General features: G+C 43.5%; 1 protein-coding gene across 1 annotated transcript in view; it reads left to right on the top strand.

Moving 5' to 3' along the window:
• The first annotated feature begins 947 nt into the window (after nucleotides 1-947).
• LOC122925022 (zinc finger protein OZF-like) overlaps nucleotides 948-20,801 on the top strand; it is a 338,508-nt gene continuing 318,654 nt past the window's right edge. The window contains exons 1-2 of the mRNA XM_044276555.1: nucleotides 948-997; nucleotides 3,071-4,069. Coding sequence (XP_044132490.1) covers nucleotides 964-997; nucleotides 3,071-4,069 — 1,033 coding nt within the window. The 5' untranslated portion in view covers nucleotides 948-963. The remainder of the gene's footprint in view (nucleotides 998-3,070; nucleotides 4,070-20,801) is intronic.

A 20,801-nucleotide genomic window follows, 5' to 3' on the forward strand; every position in this document is an offset into this window, starting at 1 on the left:
ACCAATTGTTTGTCCGACTTGTACCCCTCAGGTACACTCCCTAAGTTCCCCTTTTCAATAGCTTTTCAATAGCTCTAGTCGAGCCCCACGTTCGGGCGCCAAGAATTGTTAGGGCAATCGGCCCTTCCCTATGATTGCCGGAGTCCAAATCAGACTGCAGAGTTTTATGTGCACACAGAGAAGACTGACACAGGCACAATGGCCAAATCAAGTCATCTGTTTATTGTTTCAAAACACACGCTCCTTATAGCAAGTTTATTGTCTATCATCCAAAGGCACAAGACGCTTATGTATCTTTTCAGCAGAACCAAATTCAAGAAAAGTTATTATACAAGGTCATGAAACTTGAAAGAAAATGTTATTTTCAGGGAACAGGACACAGATAGTGAGGCATGTGATTGCCATGTCAGCATTCTGTATTTCTCCACCAAGAAACTTTGTACTCAGAGACAAAATGGATTCTGATCTTTCACATGTATCATGTGACCAATAGTCATGTTGTAGGAGCTATGAGGAGGTAAGTAGGCATGTTGTTCCAGGAGGAGAGGGCCGGAGGAGAGCACATGGCCCCTGAAGGGTTTATTCCCTAAGTGTCTCTCTCCATCCACAGGAGTACACAATAGTGAAGAAGACATCAGGGGACTGTGTGACTCCCATCATCCATCTCCAGGAGTCAGGAGGGCAGAGCAGGACCCCTCCCGCCCTCACAGAGCCTCCCCCTCACCCCCTGATACATGAGCAGAAGATCCTAGAACTCACCCACAAGATGATGGAGCTGCTGACTGGAGAGGTGACACTGCTGGGAATGCTGGGAAATTCTCCAGTAACAGCACTGGAGGGGTCTGGGTGATGACGGTGTCATTGTGTTGTCAGGTTCCTATAAGGTGTCAGGATGTCACTGTCTATTTCTCCATGGAGGAGTGGGAGTATATAGAAGGACACAAGGGTCTGTACAAGGAGGCCATGATGGAGGAGCACCAGCCTCTTATATCACAAGGTAAGAGCCGTCATGTGCAGTGTATACACGTGTGTGCAGTGACATGTAATGGAGGAGCACCAGCCTCTTATATCACAGGGTAAGAGCCGTCATGTGCAGTGTATACACGTGTGTGCAGTGATATGTAATGGAGGAGCACCAGCCTCTTATATCACAAGGTAAGAGCCGTCATGTGCAGTGTATACACGTGTGTGCAGTGATATGTAATGGAGGAGCACCAGCCTCTTATATCACAAGGTAAGAGCCGTCATGTGCAGTGTGTACACGTGTGTGCAGTGACATGTAATGGAGGAGCACCAGCCTCTTATATCACAAGGTAAGAGCCGTCATGTGCAGTGTATACACGTGTGTGAAGTGACATGTAATGGAGGAGCACCAGCCTCTTATATCACAAGGTAAGAGCCGTCATGTGGAGTGTATACACGTGTGTGCAGTGTCATGTAATGGAGGAGCACCAGCCTCTTATATTACAAGGTAAGAGCCGCCATGTGCAGTGTATACACGTGTGTGAAGTGACATGTAATGGAGGAGCACCAGCCTCTTATATCACAAGGTAAGAGCCGACATGTGTAATGTATACACGTGTGTGCAGTGACATGTAATGGAGGAGCACCAGCCTCTTATATCACAAGGTAAGAGCCGTCATGTGCAGTGTATACACGTGTGTGCAGTGACATGTAATGGAGGAGCACCAGCCTCTTATATTACAAGGTAAGAGCTGTAATGTGAAGGTATAAATGGGTAAAAATCCAGCTCACCAATTCAGTCGTGCAACGGAACAGCCAGGTCAGCTCAACGTTAACTCCATTCAAATAAACAGATTTCCAGCACGAGGGAGATAAAATCTTGTTCTTTATTGAATATTCCAAACGTACACGCGGTGTAGTGAAAAAGGTCCCTCCATGTCCCTGGTCAGACCGACATATTTCGAGCCAGCCGGCTCTTAGTCATGATCTCCCTTATATCACAAGGTAAGACCCGTCATGTGTAGTAAAATTCTTGTCTGGCATCGGCTTTAAATTGCTAAATGTGATCATGTTGTCCATCACTTAAAGGGGTTGTCCGGGTTCAGAGCTGAACCCGGACATACCTTTATTTTCACCCAGGCAGCCCCCCTGAGGCTAGCATCGGGGCATCTCATGCTCCAATAAGCTCCCTTGCCCTGCGCTAAATCACGCACGGCACAGGCTCTTTTGTTTTCCGCCCGGCAGTGTGTTTAGTGACGTCACTGGCTCTGATGGGCGGGCAGCGCTAAATCCCACCCATCAGTGCCGGTGATGTCACCGAGCTTCCTGGCAGCCCCATGGAGAGCCCGGTACGTCACCGGATTTTCAAAAAATGCCTTTGCCCTGCGCGATTTAGCGCAGGGCAAAGGAAAGCATGAACTGCTCCGATGCTCCTGTCAGGGGGGCTGCCTGGGTTAAAAAGTGAAAACCCCTTTAAGCGACTACCTACTTATCCCCTTCAGACTGAACGTGTGACTTCTAGCAGTAACTGCATGTCCCAGAATGTTCCAGCTGCATTAGAGCGTGTTCACACAGGGCACATTTATTGTAGACATTTCCATGTATTGGGTTGTTTCTGCAGCAGGTGCATGGATTATTACAAGCCACATTCAGGGCAGCGGGACAGTCACAGAAATGTCTGCAGCTGATCTGCTCTGTGTGAACTTGCTGGTAGATAACCAGTGACTGATCTGTGCTGCTCTTATAATCTGTCCAAAAAGGGGGGATTTTAAGGTTCCACATATAGAAACAACAGACAGGTTCTGCAGGGGTGGGGCTTACGATGTTCTATTGGTTTCATACATGGCCAGGATTTTCAATTTTTTTTAGTTTTGTTAAGTCATTATTTACTGTATGTAATAAGTCATGACCTGGTGTAAACCAGAATCCTGGACTTTGTCAGGACGTTATAGAAGCTTTGTAAGGCTGGGATCACAAGTGCATGAACACTTCTCCTTCCTGCTGGATCAACTTCCAGCCTAATTGGAATGTTATAAGTTTGTCTACTCTGTAGTTTGCAAAAAAAACAAAAACATTTTAAACAAATTTTCATTTTTCATCTTAACAGAAAATCCCAGTAAGAAATATGAAAATGTCATGTTACCACTAGATGAAGAGATCCTGCAGCGCTCTTCAGGAGAAAACCTAATTACCCTTAATGTACATCCAGGAATTCACAGTACAGATCTGTCATATAATCCTCCTAATTATGAGGAACCTTCTCCTGACCAATCACAGATTGTTACCGCAAGTACAAGTCAGAAAAGGATTAAAAGGTTTCATTGTGGTAAAGAATCCACAAACATCTCAGGACTTTCTACATACCGAAGACATCACACAGGAGAGAAAATGTATTCATGTTCAGAATGTGGGAAATGTTTTACACAGAAATCAAATCTTGTTAAACATGAGAGAATTCACACTGGGGGAAAGCCGTATTCATGTTCAGAATGTGGGAAATGTTTTACAGATAAATCAAATCTTGTTAGACATGAGAGATGTCACACAGGAGAGAAGCCGTATTCGTGTTCAGAATGTGGGAAATGTTTTAGACAAAAATCCAATCTTGATGACCATGAGAGAATTCACACTGGGGAAAAGCCGTATTCATGTTCAGAATGTGGGAAATGTTTTACACAGAAATCAGATCTTGTTATTCATGAAAGACGTCACACAGGAGAGAAGCCATTTTCATGTTCAGAATGTGGGAGATGTTTTATACAGAAATCCAATCTTGTTTACCATGAGAGAATTCACACTGGGGAAAAGCCATATTCATGTTCAGAATGTGGGAAATGTTTTACACAGAAATCTGATCTTGTTAAACATGAAAGATGTCACACAGGAGAGAAGCCATATTCATGTTCAGAATGTGGGAAATTTTTTACACGGAAATCATATCTTTTTATACATGAGAGATGTCACACAGGAGAGAAACCATATTCATGTTCAGAATGTGGGAAGTGTTTCAAACAGAAATCAGATCTTGTTAAACATGAAAGACGTCACACAGGAGAGAAGCCATATTCGTGTTCAGAATGTGGGAAACGTTTTTCAGAAAAATCAAGTCTTCTAAAACATAAGAGGAATCACACATGAGAGAAGCTGCATTCAGAATGAGAAAAATGTGTTTGCTTCTAAAGCCATAATTAGGGGTTAGTATTGAAGTCGCACAAGAGAGAAGCCATATGGCCACAATATAGGGAAACAATATATCACTGGGTCATAGACATTGTTTTCATTTCAGGTTGTATATTTGGATATAAAAGCTTAATTGATGTCACATAACGGCTTCTATAAAACATCTGATAAATCCTGTTTAGGATGACATATATTCTGTTCATGACTTATATTTTAAACCTTACAGTTAACGCTTTCAGCCCCGTAGGGTTTTTCACATTTTTGTTTTTTACTTTTACATAGCCGTATGAGCCGTTTTTGTGTGACAAGTTCCATTTTCTAATTCCACCATTTAATATTGCAAATTATGTAGTGGGGAGATGGAATAAAATTCCATGTGGGGTGCAATGGTAAAAATAACGCAATTACGCAACAGTTTTATGTTTTGTTTTTATGATGTTCCCTATACGGTAAAACTGACCTGTTACTTTCATTCTCCGGGTCAGTATAATTACGGCGTTACAACTTATGTATAGTTTTTCTTGCATTTTAATACTGAAAAAAACCAACTTTGAAATCAGTAATTAGTCTTACCGGTAATTGTTTTTTCAGAAGTCCAACATGACAGCACATGGGAAGATGTCCATCCCCATCTCTGTAGGGACAGGAAGTGAGATAATTTTAAAAGGTCTCCCCCCACTCCCAGTCTCCAGTGTTTTCTAAATTACTACACCGGATAGATGCAACTCCATTTTATTCATTGTCTGTTATATCATATATTTATATATCTTAACTTCACACTGTAATCAACAAAAAGGGATGGTAATAGGAGTGCTGTCATGTTGGACTCCTGGAAAAACAATTACCGGTAAGACTAGTTACTGATTTCCAGGACGGCCCCCATGACAGCACATGGGAGAATTACCAAATAATTCTCTCAGGGAGGGAGCACTGCTTGAAGGACCCTCCGACCAAAGGTCAGATTATGACTGGTCGGAAGATCCAACCTGTAGTGTTTGCAAAAGGTGCTATAACTAGACCAAGTTGCAGCTTGGCATATCTGGTCTACCGTAGCGTGTGCTCTCTCTGCCTAGGAGGTGGCTACCGCCCTGCTAGAGTGAGCCCTAACTGAAACTAGACAGGACTTGTTCTGAAGATGATAGGATTCCTGGATCGTCTTTTTAATCAATCTGGATAGAGTCATTTTAGAGATTTTCTTCCCTTTCCTGGTTCCTCCAATTTGGATGAAAAGGTTAGAGTCCCTTCTTTCTGATTCTGTCTCCTGTAGATATTTTAGGACAGTCCTTCGGACGTCTAGGCAGTGAAACCGCGCCTCTTGTGGATTTCTAGGAGAAGCATAACAGGGCTCCAGATGGCGACCAAAATGGTCGCCAATGCGACTTAGAATTGCAAAATGGCGACAAGACTTTGTAGTCTTGTCGCTGCTTACGCCTAGACCCTCTGCTGCTCTGCCGCTTTAAGAACAGGATTTCATCCAGCAGACACACAGCAATCTAATAACAGAGCTCCGCACACTACAGAGCTCTGTTATTAGTAAGGAGGCTGCTGATTGGTCATAGTATCTGCGGGCTGCCTTGCCATTGGCTGCTCCTCTCACACCACCCCCATTCTCTCACACTAAACACAGCAGCAGCTTGCTCTTCAGTTATGAAAACGGGGAGCCTGCTCCATGCCGACTGCTCCATAGAACAGGTTAGCTTGACAAGTTTTTCAGCACACACTTAACATTAGCAAGTGGCGAGATGACTGATGATCACCTCGCCACTTCACTTGCCAATGGCTGCCGCTGCCCAGTATCCCCCCCACCTACCTACCTCTCTCTGCGTGCCTCCAATTTTAGGCTGAAGTGTGTGTGTGGGGGGGGGGGGGGCTTTTCTGGTGTGAGCTCGATAGAAGTGCAATTGTGACCAGTTCCATCGGTTGGGGCACGTGCGGCGGTATGAGGGAGCACTCCGCCATTTGTACAGTCTACAATGCGGAAATGCCACCACGCTGGGGAGGCTCAGGTGTGGCTGGCAGTGAAGGGGTTAAGGCCACAGGGCTGCCGGTCATTAAAGTAACGTGCCTGCTATAACAGGCTGATATAAGGGGCAGCCGCACAGCCCACCTTGCAGGACTCTGATTATGCACTATGGCTGGAGTCATGTACCCTCCCTATCCGCCCTTCCAAAACTATGGGCCCACTTACTGGCAGCAGCCCCCCTACTACAAACCCAAGGGGCCCAACTGGAAGCCTCCCTTTAAGGGGGCCCCAGGGCCCATGAAGTCTGCCCTTCCCTTTGACTGCCTGGATAACTACCAGTGGGCTTAGCTGTATGCCTTGCTCAGCCAGCTGGGGCTGAGCCGCTCTTACACCAAAGTAGAGGTTCAGGTGAACCCCAGAGTGGACGCGTCTTTTCACTGTTCACTGGGGCCCCGTACGCTGAAAAACTGCAAGGGATGGCCCCTAATGTGCTGTGCCACACCTGGGCAGCTTGCCGGACTGCGTATTATCACCACAGTCTGCTTTCCCCGCACCGTGGCCGTGTACTTCAGACTGTCAGACCGGAGACTGCAGAGGAAAGAGGGGGAGCAGCCGGAGTTAGACTGGGAGACCAATACTGGGACCAAGAGACCCACAATCCAGGTGAGACTGCCAGCAGCGGACATGAATTTTACAACTGGGGTGTTTGTAAAGGGTACCCTAAAAAAAAAAAAAACTGCTTAGTAATTGCTCTGAAGTTGCTGGTCATCACATGTCCCCAATACAAAGGACGTGAGCCCTCCCTTAAGAACTGGTGGTAGAGTGCCCTATTTTGGCGACTAAAACATTTATTTGGCTCCTAACTTTTTCAGATTAGGAGCCAATGGCTCTGGAGCACTGCATAAAAAGAGGGAAGGATTATCTCTTGTTCTCTATGAAAAGATGTTGCCACCTTGGGTAGAAAGCCTGGATCTAATTTTAGAATTAGTCTGTCTTCCAGGATTCTTAAATAGGGTTCTTTTATAGATAGGGCCTGAATCTCCCCTATTCTATGCGAAGAAGTGATGGCCACTAAAAAGGCGGTTTTCCATGATAAGTGTTTCAGGGAAATGGATTCTAAAGGCTCAAAGGGTGCCTCACATAGAGCATTTAGTACCAGAGAAAGATCCCAGGGTGGCACAGTTTGCCTCAAGGTGGGCCTTAATCTGGTTATAGCCTTTATAAATCTCTTAACCCACTGGTGATCGGCTAGAGGATAGTCAAAAAAGGTGGATAAAGCAGAGATCTGTACTGTCAATGTACTTGGTCATAGTCCTAAATCAAACCCCTTTTGTAAAAAATCTAATATTTGTACTACAGTAGGGGATGTACAATCTGGGTGAACCAATGATAACAAAAGCCATTGAAAAGCAATTGAAAGTGTGTGCTTAGATTACATAACACTACTCAGAAAACAGGAGTGTTAACTCTACTCCATCTGTACGATAGTCCAGCCATCTTGGGAGAATAGGGGAGCAGATATAAACCACATGAGTCGGTCAGCAGCCAATATACAAAGTGCTTCTGGGTGCAGTGGAGGCTCAGCTTCAGGGAATAATAAATGGGCTATGGGGAGGTTAGATCAAGGGAGGTGATAGGCCACCCTGAAAAGATGTGTTTTTAGCAAACGCTTAAAACTGTGCATGTTGTGATTAAGCCTGATTTCTTGGGGTAGAGCATTCCAGAGAACCGGTGCAGCTCGGGAGAAATCTTGGAGCCAGGAGAGAGCGTTTCGGATTTTTGTGGAAGTCAGTCGTAAGTCATTGGCTCAACGAAGAGCACGGGTAGGGTGGTAGACAGAGGTGATGGAAGAGATGTAGGGTGGTGCAGCACTGTGGAGGGCTTTGTGGGTGAGGACGAGCAGTTTGAATTAAATTCTATAGTGTATGGGTAGCCAGTGTAATGACTGACACAGGGCAGAGGCATCAGAGTAGCGGTTGGACAGGTAGGTGACCCTGGCTGCTGCATTAAGAATAGATTGGAGGGGGCAGAGTCTGGTGAGGGGGAGGCCAATTAATAGTGAGTTGCAGTAATCAAGGCGGGAGTGGATCAGGGCAACAATGAGAGTTTTTGTTGTTTCCATAGTGAGAAAGGGGCGGATACTAGAGATGTTTTTGAGGTGTAGGCGGCATGAGCGGGAGAGAGATTGAATATAGGGGGTGAAAGAAAGATCAGTGTCAAAAGTCACCTCGAGGCACCCGGTGTTCTGCCTAGGAGTAATGACGGTGTTGCACACACAGAGGCAGATATCAGGTTTAGGTAGGTTAGTAGATGGAGAGAACACAAGAAGTTCAGTTTTTGAAAGATTAAGTTTCAGATAGAGAGAGGACATAATGTTAGAGACGGCAGAGAGACAGTCGCTGGTGTTCTGTAATACAGCAGGTGTGATGTCAGGGGATGAAGTGTATAGTTGTGTGTCATCAGCATAGAGATGGTACTGGAAACCAAATTTGCTGATGGTCTGTCCAATTGGTGCTGTGTACAGGGAGAAGAGGAGAGGGCCTAGGACTGAACCCTTAGGAGCTCCAACAGTGAGGGGGAGAGGTAAGGAAGTGGAGCCAGCAAATGATACACTGAAAGAGCAACCAGAGAGAAAGAAAGAACATCAGGAGAGGGCAGTGTTCTTTAGGCCGATAGATTGGAGCATGGCGAGCAGGAGATGGTGGTCTACAGTGTCAAAAGCTGCAGAGAGGTCAAGGAGAGAGTAGTTACCATTGCATTTTGCTGTCAGGAGGTCATTTGTCACTTTGGTGAGGGCAGTTTGCGTTGAAGATTTTTGTTAGGTGAGTGGTGACAGCCAGAGAGAGAGACTGGAGTAGGTGTGAGGGAATAATATCAGAGGTGCACGTGGTAGGACGAGAAGAACAGAGGAGCCTGGAGACTTCTTCTTCCGTGACTGGGTCAAATGTGGACAGTGAGCCAGAGGAGATGCGGGGGGGGGGGGGTGAATAGCACTTAGTGGCTGGGAGCTGATTTCATGACGGATATGTTCTATTTTCTCTGTGAAGTAGGCGGCTAACTCTTTAGCAGAGAGGTCTGTGGTGGGTGCTTGAACTTTAGGACTTAGGAGGGATTAGAAAGTGTCAAAGAGTTTTTTTGGGGGTTGTTGGACCCAATAGCCAGGCATAAAATAAATTTCTAAATTTTGTTGTATATTGCCGACGTCACCGGCTTATGGCTTTTCTGTAGGCTGGAAATAACAGAATCTGATAATCCCTGCCTTTTTAGCATCTGCCTCTCAGGATCCAAGCTTTAAAGTTCAACTTCTTCAGGTCTGGATCAAGTAACGGCCCCTGGGTCAGAAGGTTCGACATCAGAGGTAGATATACTGGCAGTTCTAATGCCATCTTTTTTAGAAGTGGATACCAACTTCTTTTTGGCAAAGCTGGACCTAGGAATATGAAATTTCCTGGGCTCTGACTGATCTTTTGAACTGCCGGGGTGAGCGGAATCGGTGGAAAGGCATATGCCAGATTGATATTCCATATTTGCAACATAGCATCTACTCCTAAGGGATTTCCCCTGGGGTCTAGAGAAAAATAATCTCTTGTCTGGGTATTTTCTCTGGAGGCAAAGAGATCGATTTGAGGCAATCCCCATTTGCGGCACAGCTCCTGAAATACCTGTCTGTCTAACCTTCATTCCCCTAGATGGAATTTGTTCCTGCTCAGGAAATCTGCCGTGGTGTTTTCTGCCCATCTTAGGTGTAAGGCTGTAATTAACCAAACATTGTTTTGGGCCCAGAGGAAAATCTGATCCGCAATTCTCTGAAATTGAGGGTTCTGAGTTCCTCCTTGGTGTCTGAGGTAGCAGACTGTTGTCATATTGTCTGATAAGATCCTCAGATGCTTTCCCCTCAGGCTCTGGCCTGCGGCTCTTAAGGTTTTCAGAACGGCCGCCAGTTCTCTTGCATTTGAAGATCTTTAACTTTCCATTTCCGACCAATCTCCCTGAAAAAACTGCTCCCCTACCTGGGCTCCTCAGCCCTTCTTGCTGGCATCTGTAGTCACTATCGCGAATGGACTTTTGTTAGAGCATACTCCTTTTTGAAGATTGTCTGGGTCTATCCACCAGTCTAGCATATTCTTTACTCTGGTGGATATAACAATTTTCTTGTCTAAGGTATTTTGTTTCTTGTTCCAGCTGGATAGGATCAGGTTCTGTAGGGGTCTGGTATTGATCTAAGCCCAAGGAACCATGGGAATACAAGAAGTAATTATGCCTAGTATATGCATTGCTTCCCTGATAGCACAGCTTCCTTTTTTCTGGAAGGAAAATATTCATTTTATAAACGCTTTGCATTTGGGTGCTGGAATAAAATTGAAGAAAAGATATTTAACTTATGGAATCCAGGAGTGTCCCCAGCACTACCTTCCTGTAATTCATCTGGAAATCTGACTTTTTCAGGTTTATGAGCTAACCCAGGTCGTGGAGTAGATTCAGAGTTATCTGAATATGCTTTTTCAGAAGATCTTGTGATCCTGCTGTCAAGAGAAAGTCGTCTAAATATGGAACGATTAGTATATCCTGATGTCTCAGATGGGCCATGATCAGTGCAGTTTCTAGGTAAAATTTCTCTCAGGGCGAGTGTCAAAAAAACTCATATCAGAAGAGTACTTGCAACCGTCTCACCATATATATTTTTAATTTTTTTTATACTTAACACAAGATTTATTGAGAGCAAAAGAAAATCATAAATTACTGCTTAAACTGCTAAAAGTCGCAGGCAGAGTGGTACAGGAGAACTGCAGTATAAAGGAAGGCAATACCCTTAGAAGAGTAGTCATGAAATACAATCATCAATAATGTGCAAACTCAAAAAACGGTCATGTTAGTATTTAATAACTAACTAAAACCCAATCACAGCAGGTCTCAACTAGCACACGCAAGTAAATGTACAAAAACCAAGAAACATGTAAAACTAGATTCAAAGCATAGATGGCAAGGCGGATTACTGTATACTGTACATAAAATGTATGGGGGTTACACCATGCCGGACAATATAACCTCTGTGCCATGCTGTACAATAAACAGTATAACCCCTACACAGTGTAGAGGTATACTGTATATTATGTGGCACAGTGTATGCTACAGTCAGGTCCATAAATATTGGGACATCAACACAATTCTAACATTTTTGGCTCCACCACAATGGATTTGAAATGAAACAAACAAGATGTGCTTTACCTGCAGACTGTCAGCTTTAATTTGAGGGTATTTACATCCAAATCAGGTGAACGGTGTAGGAATTGCAACAGTTTGCATATGTGTCTCCCACTTGTTAAGGGGCCAAAAGTAATGGGACAGAATAATAATCATAAATCAAACTTTCCCTTTTTAATACTTGGTTGCAAATTAATTTGCAGTCAATTATAGCCTGAAGTCTGGAACGCATAGACATCACCAGACGCTGGGTTTCATCCCTGGTGATGCTCTGCCCGGCCTCTACTGCAACTATCTTCAGTTCCTGCTTGTTCTTGGGGCATTTTTCCTTCAGTTTTGTCTGCAGCAAGAGAAATGCTCAATCGGATTCAGGTCCGGTGATTGACTCGGCTATTGCATAACATTCCACTTCTTTCGTTGAAAAAACTCTTTGGTTGCTTTTGCAGTATGCTTTGGGTCATTGTCCATCTGCACTGTGAAGCGCCGTCGAATGAGTTCTGAAGCATTTGACTGAATATGAGCAGATAATATTACCCGAAACACTTCAGAATTCACCCTGCTGCAGTCACATCATCAATAAATACAAGAGAAGCAGCTCCATTGGCAGCCATACATGCCAACGCCATGACACTACCACCACCATACTTCACTGATGAGGTGGGTTGCTTAGGATCATGAGCAGTTCCTTTCCTTCTCCATACTCTTCTCTTCCACTCTGGTACAAGTTGATCTTGGTCTCATCTGTCCATAGGATGTTGTTCCAGAACTGTGAAGGCTTTTTTAGATGTCGTTTGGCAAACTCTGATCTGGCCTTCCTGTTTTTTTAGGCTCACTAATGGTTTACATCTTGTGGTGAACCCTCTGTATTCATTCTGGTGAAGTCTTCTCTTGATTGTTGACTTTGACACACATACACCTTCCTCCTGAAGAGTGTTCTTGATCTGGCCAACTGTTGTGAAGGGTGTTTTCTTCACCAGGGAAATAATTATTTGGTCATCCACCACAATTGCTTTCAGTGGTCTTCCGGGTCTTTTGGTGTTGCTGAGCTCACCGGTGCGTTCCTGCACACATTGTGCTCAAACTGAGTGCATAAAAGAACTAGAAACACTGTATTTTAAATGTAATAAGTTTTATTGTCCTGAGGAAGGGGGATGTTCTACCCCCGAAACGCATAGACCAACTTTAATAAAAAGATTACCTTGATTGGTACTTCTTGAATATCGAGTCCTTTACTGCACCAGCGCCACCGAGAATGGTCTAATTTTTCTCCACTTTTCTGCATAAACCTATCCTGACAACCGGACCACGGCAAGGGATACAGACCAGGGGCAGCAGACGCAGTTCTCTCCTTTCCCGCAAACTGGACAGGTAATCATCCAGCGAGGCGATTCGTAGGCGTTGTGACCTTTCACAACCCCTTCTGGTAAGCATAACCAGTAACTTCTGTGTCTATACCGAGTGCTGTGAGGTTCCACACAAGAGGCGCTGCCTCCTCTCTTTTCTCTTTTCCCTTTTATGTACTACATCCGGAGCCCGGTGGGAACACACGGACCCCGGAGGACATCCCAAGTCCGAATACTTTGAGGAGGACCTGCAGCCACCAGTGTGAAATAAAGAACCAGCACCACCCGAAAAAAAGAAATGGAATATTTCTCGCAAAGAACGCAACAACGGAAATCGTTAATATCAAGATTCACAACCAAACAGATCGCAGATCAAACACCAACATTGGACGACAAAGTTACGGCAAGTTACACTCCAGATGAGACAAAAACTATGTGTACTTTATTTTATACGCTAGAAGACAACTTGAAAAGTGAACTTTTTCATGCATTGGACATCAGTTTCCTACAGATCTATTCACAAGAAAATATAGCCCCACGAGGACTAAGAATAGGCATCGCCCCCACATTTCCCGATGAGCAAGCATTCGTATACGAATGGAATGACTATCTGGATCAGTGTGCAGCAGGCCTCATGAGAATCATATCACATAAAAGAGAAATCTGTGTAAAAAAACACATAGATAAGATAGAAACAACCATGAGGGAATTACAACCCTTCTCAGACCACCCAGATTACACAACAATGAATCATAACATGACCAATAGAATCTACCAAAATGAACAGAACATTGTAGCTGCTAAAGCAAATAAATTACAGAGGGACAGACTAGACAAACAACAAGGGAACTATAGACCCAAACAACAACAAAGAAACAGCACACATCAAAACCCAACAGGCTCCACTCCAACCGAACATAATTCAGATAACACCACATATGACCGCAGACTCATACCCAATCATGACCACAGGACAAATAGCAATCAGGAGGTCAGAACACGTTCATTTACCAACCAAATATATAAGAGATCATTCAATAAGGATACCACAAAACCACAAACTAACACTAGTGCCACAACATTCAATAAGGATATCACAAAACCAAAAGCCAATAATAGTGCCACGACAAACAATACCACAAAGCGCCAAGATCAAAGACAAACAAAAACTCCGAAAACATTTCCACAAGAAACACTGAAATTACAGAAAACACCCATTGCAGTAATACAAAGAGACAAAGAGGTCCATACCGCCCACTCTGACAGCACCAATTATTTGCTAACCAATGAACCACATACATTGCTCCCCACTACCACACCAAAAAAGAACACACAAACAACTAAGGATATATTGGAATCATCACACATATATAGCCCCAAGATAGCCTATAATACTGAGAACAGCCCCTACTGCTCTACAAAGAAAAAAGACTTAGACACGTCAACAGATGAGTTTCTAGAAAGATTCAGAGTCCTGAAATCCAAGTATCTAGACTATAAAAGGAAAAACGTAACGAGAAAAGATCAGGAGACAGTTACATCAACACCACTGATAACACTTAGCCCCCTGAAGAGCTCAGAACAGACAAATATCAACACATCTGAAAACAGCACAATAGGAGAAAAAACAAGAATTACCCAATCTTCTTGGAATCCCACCCAAGATTCAAACATCAACATGTCCATCCTAACAACTCACCATACCTCCATCCTAGAAGATCAGATAGACAGTACACCTCTAATTACCATAGACAATACTGCGGCAGGTATATCAGCCCTGGTTCCTTTTTTAGACCATATAAAAACCCCACTACACCCACGCACCATACCAACTACACACAAGGAAACCACAACCACAAAAAACCTCAACAAAACAGTCACCCCGCAGATAATGGAATTTTTCAAGCCCACCCCCGGCAAGAGAAAATTCGAACCCGAGGGTGCAGGGGAGGACAACATCAGAAAAATAAAACCCGTATAATAAACAAAAAAATAAACAGTGACCATGCACCAACAGTAAAAAATTTTAACCTCTCATCATACCAAACCACGAAACAAGAAGAAAACCTCTTGCAAAAAGGATTGTCCTTCTGCCCACTACATAATATAGATCCCTTCCAACTATATTTGGATATACAGAAATTTAGAAAAAACTTGACCATTAAAAGATTTTTTGAATATGAAAATAAAAATAAAAATAAAAAACAGACAATATGGCATCTGCAGAAGTAGAAGAAACAGAAATATACAAACACCAACAAGTACATCCAAAATCCTGTTTTTTCCCAGTACACAGAGAAGGACACTTCATACCCACCTTCTTCGACTTAATAGCAGCAGATTTGAATAAAATCCCCCAAAAAACGAGCAACAACAAAAAAGACCCATCACTAGCGGGAACCTAACACACTGTCAGGTACGTGCTATGAAAACTCTAAAAAATAATGAGAATATAATAATACGGCCGGCAGATAAGGGAGGGGGTATAGTGATTCAAAATATAGAAGACTATGAAGCAGAATCCCAGAATATTCTGAGCAACACTGAGTACTACCGTGTGACGCAAGATAACCCGTTCCCAGATATAATCAAAAGGTTAAAAATCCTAGTAAAACACAGTTATGACCAACAATATATAAATAAAAAAGAAAAAAATTTCCTCATTCCAAAAGCTCCCTCCAACCCATATTTCTACCATCTACCAAAAATACATAAAAACCCAGAAAAACCACCAGGAAGGCCAATAGTGTCAAACACAAATTCATCTACAAGCAATATATCACACTACCTCGATTTGTTCCTCCAACCGTACGTCCGCAATTTAACAAGCTATCTACACGACTCCAGACAGTTAATTCAAGAAATCGAAAAAATAAAGTGGAAAGACACATACGCCCTGCTGACCATGGATGTAACGGCACTATACTCAAACATCCAACACGAGCTAGGTATCAAATGCGTATAAACCACCCTGAAAAATATCACCCTAAAACTACCACAAATTCAATTTTTATTAGAAAGCTTACGTTTTGTCCTGGAAAATAACTTCTTCATTTATAATAACACCACATACCACCAATGCCGGGGGACCGTGATAGGTACGAAAGTGGCACCGGCCTTTGCGAATATCTTTATGGGCCAATTCGAGGACATGCACATCTATGGGAACACGGAGAAACTCAAACACATTGTGTATTATAAAAGATATATCGATGATATCTTTATCATCTGGGAAGGGGACGAACAATCTGCACTAAAGTTCTGTGACGATCTAAACGAGACAAGCTGGGGAATATCCTTCACCCCTAATTATAACAAAAATACAATAGACTTCCTAGATATCTCCATCACTACCAAAAACAATACCCTCACAACTAAAACATATTTTAAACAAGTAGACACTAATAGCTACATACATTACAAAAGTTTTCACCATAAAAAATGGCTTCATAACATTCCCTACAGCCAATACAAGCGGATAAGACAAAACTGCACAGAGGACATTGATTTCATCCAACAGGCAAAAATTATCCAGAAAAGATTTATCGACAAAGGCTACCCAAAAGAAATAATAAAAAATGCCTACCAAAAGAGCAAAAAAACAACACAGAGGGAGTGCCTAACAAATAATAAAAAAGAGGAGAAAAACACAAGAACAGAAAAATATCCAAAACACCTAAATTTGATCACACAATATAATACCTCAAATATAATCATACAAAACATTCTGTCAAAACACTGGCACATCCTAAAAAGTGACCCCTACCTGGAAAAATACCTCCCAAAAAAACCCGCTGTGACCTACAGAAGAGCACCGACTATAAAAAATACCCTAGCCCCCAGCAAAGGAAAAAAGAATAGAAAAATCTCAAATGAAAATAAACAAGAGCCAGTAGGCAGCTTCAAATGTGGGACAAAACGGTGCCTCTGCTGTAATATAATCGCGCACAATAGCAAGACCTTTAGCTCAACAAAAAATGGCGCCACCTTCCCAATAAAACATCATTTAAATTGTAAAAGCAGCTATGTAATTTATCTCATAGAATGCAAATGCGGACTTCAGTACGTGGGGCGGACAACACAAGAGTCACACTGCAGGGTAAACCAACACAGACACAATATACAGAAACTATGCCCAAAACACAGCATCTCACGGCATTGCGCCACAACACCAGAAAAAAACAAACGTACACTAAAAATCACACCCAAAGACTACATCCGAGACAACCCTTACAATAGGTTCAGCAGCCTCCAGAGGAGAGAAGTATACTGGATCTACCAACTAGACACTTTGACCCCATATGGGCTTAACGAAATAAGCGAGACCATCCTGTAATCCCCAACAAAAGCCATGACCGTAGAACTGAAAGAATCAAGGAACCACTCAAGAAAAAACTAGATCAGTAACAGAAACACCACCACATTGCAGGATGGAGACGAGCATGCACGTATATACAGAGAGGGATATTATTTAGTGCATTTTTTAACCTTACTTATATACATGAAGACCACCACTGACCACCATTATTGTGGGTGTGGGTGTTTTTCACAGGTATCTGTGGGTGTGGGTGTGTATATATGTATGTACATATATGGGTGTATACGTACATGCGCACATCCGCATTTTTAAGCTATTCATCTAGCAATTTATTTATATTTATTTTTTATTCTAATTTTAATTCATTTATCTATCTATTCAACTAAGCACCACTTCACCAAGCCATATAGATATTTAATACGCGGGCGGGTCACAAAAACACGCATGCACACGCGTATATAGGTCTAACCCTAAATATTCCCGTTCTCTAACTGACCCCACCACCAAAATACAAACATTAGCGATCATTAGTGAAATTGGGACATGCCTCTCATATACATACACCCTTCCAAAATACCCTTTATTCAAAATCTGCCCCCCGGGTCCCGATATGACTTAGGGCATACGGCTTCTAGGTATAAATAATCTCATAAAATAAAATATACTGCAAATCGGTATGTCTATCTCCGATGACAACAGGTATAGAACTATACAACGGCTGAATGTGAATGAAAATGCTGCGATGCTCTGCAACAAGTTAGCCAAGCACCGCCCCTGATAGTATCCAGAGGCGTCAGCGTAAGACCGGCCCACTGAGGTCATCAATGGGCCTGGAGCGCTGCCCAATAAGGATTAACCAGGGGAGTTACTATAATATAGAAAAACCGGCCCACCCTGAACCAGCGGCAGCCCAGAACTTACACGTCAGCTGAGCACCGCCCCTCCTTCTGATGCCATCCAGATGCCGCACAGAAAGATCGGCCCACTGACATCATCGATGGGCGGCCCCAGCCACGTCATCCAAGCACCGCCCCAGAGACGTCACACGGATGCTAGACCAATCGGGACAATTACCACCCATGACACGCCAGGAGGAGGGATTATAGGGCACCAGAACAACCCAAAAAGAAAAACGATTGGCCACCTGCCCCTGGGGGAGTGTCTGGTATCCTAGCGATAGGACAAACACTCACGCCCCCGGCCTCCCCTCCGCCCATGTGACCTGCACACATTGCGCTCAAACTGAGTGCATAAAAGAACTAGAAACACTGTATTTTAAATGTAATGTTTTATTGTCCTGAGGAAGGGGGATGTTCTACCCCCGAAACGCGTAGACAACCTTTAATAAAAAGATTACCTTGATTGGTACTTCTTGAATATCGAGTCCTTTACTGCACCAGCGCCACCGAGAATGGTCTAATTTTTCTCCACTTTTCTGCATAAACCTATCCTGACAACCGGACCACGGCAAGGGATACAGACCAGGGGCAGCAGACGCAGTTCTCTCCTTTCCCGCAAACTGGACGGGTAATCATCCAGCGAGGCGATTCGGAGGCGTTGTGACCATTCACAACCCCTTCTGGTAAGCATAACCAGTAACTTCTGTGTCTATACCGAGTGCTGTGAGGTTCCACACAAGAGGCGCTGCCTCCTCTCTTTTCTCTTTTCCCTTTTATGCAGATATGCAGGGATGAGATCATAGCATTTGCAGTGGATGTGCGATTCATTTCTTTTCTTCTCCTTTTGTTCATTACATAGAGTTTCTGTCCCTGGACCTGCACTCCTTCCACTAGCCAGGTGATTTTAATTAGCCCAGTATTCTGTAGTAGGGGTTAAATTAGCCTAGCATGCTCTCAGTTGGAGTTCCTGTGAGCTTCAGAGCAGGTGAGCTTTGACAACTGTTCACATGGTGCGGTGCTGCATGGGGGCCACTGTGCTGTTTTTCTGGCTGGTTGGTGGGGCCCAGAGCTAGGTTTGGCATGGTCAGACAGCAGGGGTGCTGTTTGGCCACTGGGTCCCGCCGCCGGCCGGGATGGCGCCACAGCGCTGGTGGTCGCCGTGCAGCGCTGCGCCAATTTTAGGTTAGGACCCACTCATTGAGGCGACCTTGGCGTGGTGAGTGGGCTTATGCCTTTTGATCAAAATGTACACTAATGCCTCATTTAGCGTTTAGCATGGGGGTGGTACACATGCGCTATTTAGTGCGGTCTCCTGCAGATATGCAGGGATGAGATCATAGCATTTGCAGTGGATGTGCGATTCATTTCTTTTCTTCTCCTTTTGTTCATCTCCGTTCTTACCCTGAGCCACTGGTGTCTATTGACCTCTGTTGTTCAGCAGTCACTTTCCCCCGTATTTAAAGATGGCAGCTAATGTCCACAATCAGTGGTATTGACGATCGCGGACATTTAACCCCTCATATGCCATGGTCAAATGTGTGCATGGCATCTGAGAGGGCTAGAACCTGGAAGCACCCTTTCCATAAAATAAAGATAAACAATTTTTAAAAATAACATCATAGGCTTTACCACGTGCGAAAAACGCCCAAACTATTAAAATATAAAAAAGTTATTGCATATGGTGAATGGAGTAAACGAAAATTCGCTGTATTTCATCACATTATTGGTGAAAAAAATGAACAAAAAGTCATCAAGAAGTAATACACACCCCAAAAGTATTATCAAAAACTACAGATAGTCCCGCAAAAAATGAGCCACCACACATCTTTGTAAACTTGACTATAAAAAAGTTTTCGGGGTGAGAATAAGGCGAAAAGAATTAGAAACTAAAACTTTTCCCACAAAAAAACAAGCCCTCATATGGCTATGTGAATGGAAAAATAAAGTTATAGCTCTTTGTAGGCAGGGAGTAAAAACGAAAATAAAGCCTACTCCATGATGCACAAACCTAAAGGTTCCTCTGCAGCAGAGTATAAATACCAGTACAGCGGATAAAAGGTGAAGATCAGGAGATCAATTAGCCAACTCACTTTGGACTAGCCCCAAGCCAAACCTGTTCAAATAACACAGTGGATCCACATCTGCTTCGTAACACTGATCATTTTGTTGTCAGGAAGATAAGGCAATGGCATAAAAGTCTGGAGGAGACAGAGGAGCCTGGAGACAGAGGGTCCGAATTGTATAGAGGGGTCTATTGGGGGCAGAGAAGCTTGGAGGGAAACAGAGGAGCCTTGAGGAGATAGAAAGGTCTGGAGGAGGCGGAGAAGTTTGGAGAGGAACAGAGGAGCCTGGAGGAGATAGAGAGGTCTGGAGGGGGCTGTGCGTCTCTACTAATTAACCACGTGTTTTCCAGGTTCGGTCTTCCCCAACGCATCGAGTCCGATCGCGGAAGTCATTTCACTAGTGAGGTGATGACAAAAACGTGGGAGATACTGGGAGTAAAAAGGAAAAAAAAAACATTTGGATTATAGATCTCTGGAGAATCATTTGGATTATCGGGAAAAACTCTTAAGAGCTGGCTGCCCCAAGACTCTGCACATCACTTGACCCTTGGGTAATGTATATTTTTGTTTTATGTAGTATTGATCTAAATTAATTGGCTTGATACTTAGTCAGATAGCCGCTCATTTGCGGACGTGTAACGTTAGTAGCTACATCAGTATTTTCTCTGATTTCAGTTACGATGCATATAACTGAATAAAGGGGATAATATTGGAGAAACTCTCTGTTGGGAATCTTTGTATTCCCTAGTTTGATATCAAGCCAATAATTTATAAGTTTTGTGCAATACTACCCCATATCTGAGATTGGTCATCATTTTTGGGTGGAGCAAGGGCTTGTACCTGTCATCTTCTTGATTGAGTTTTCCGCAT

This window comes from Bufo gargarizans, chromosome 1 (genome assembly GCF_014858855.1).
Source record: "Bufo gargarizans isolate SCDJY-AF-19 chromosome 1, ASM1485885v1, whole genome shotgun sequence".
In the NCBI taxonomy this organism is placed as follows: domain Eukaryota; kingdom Metazoa; phylum Chordata; class Amphibia; order Anura; family Bufonidae; genus Bufo; species Bufo gargarizans.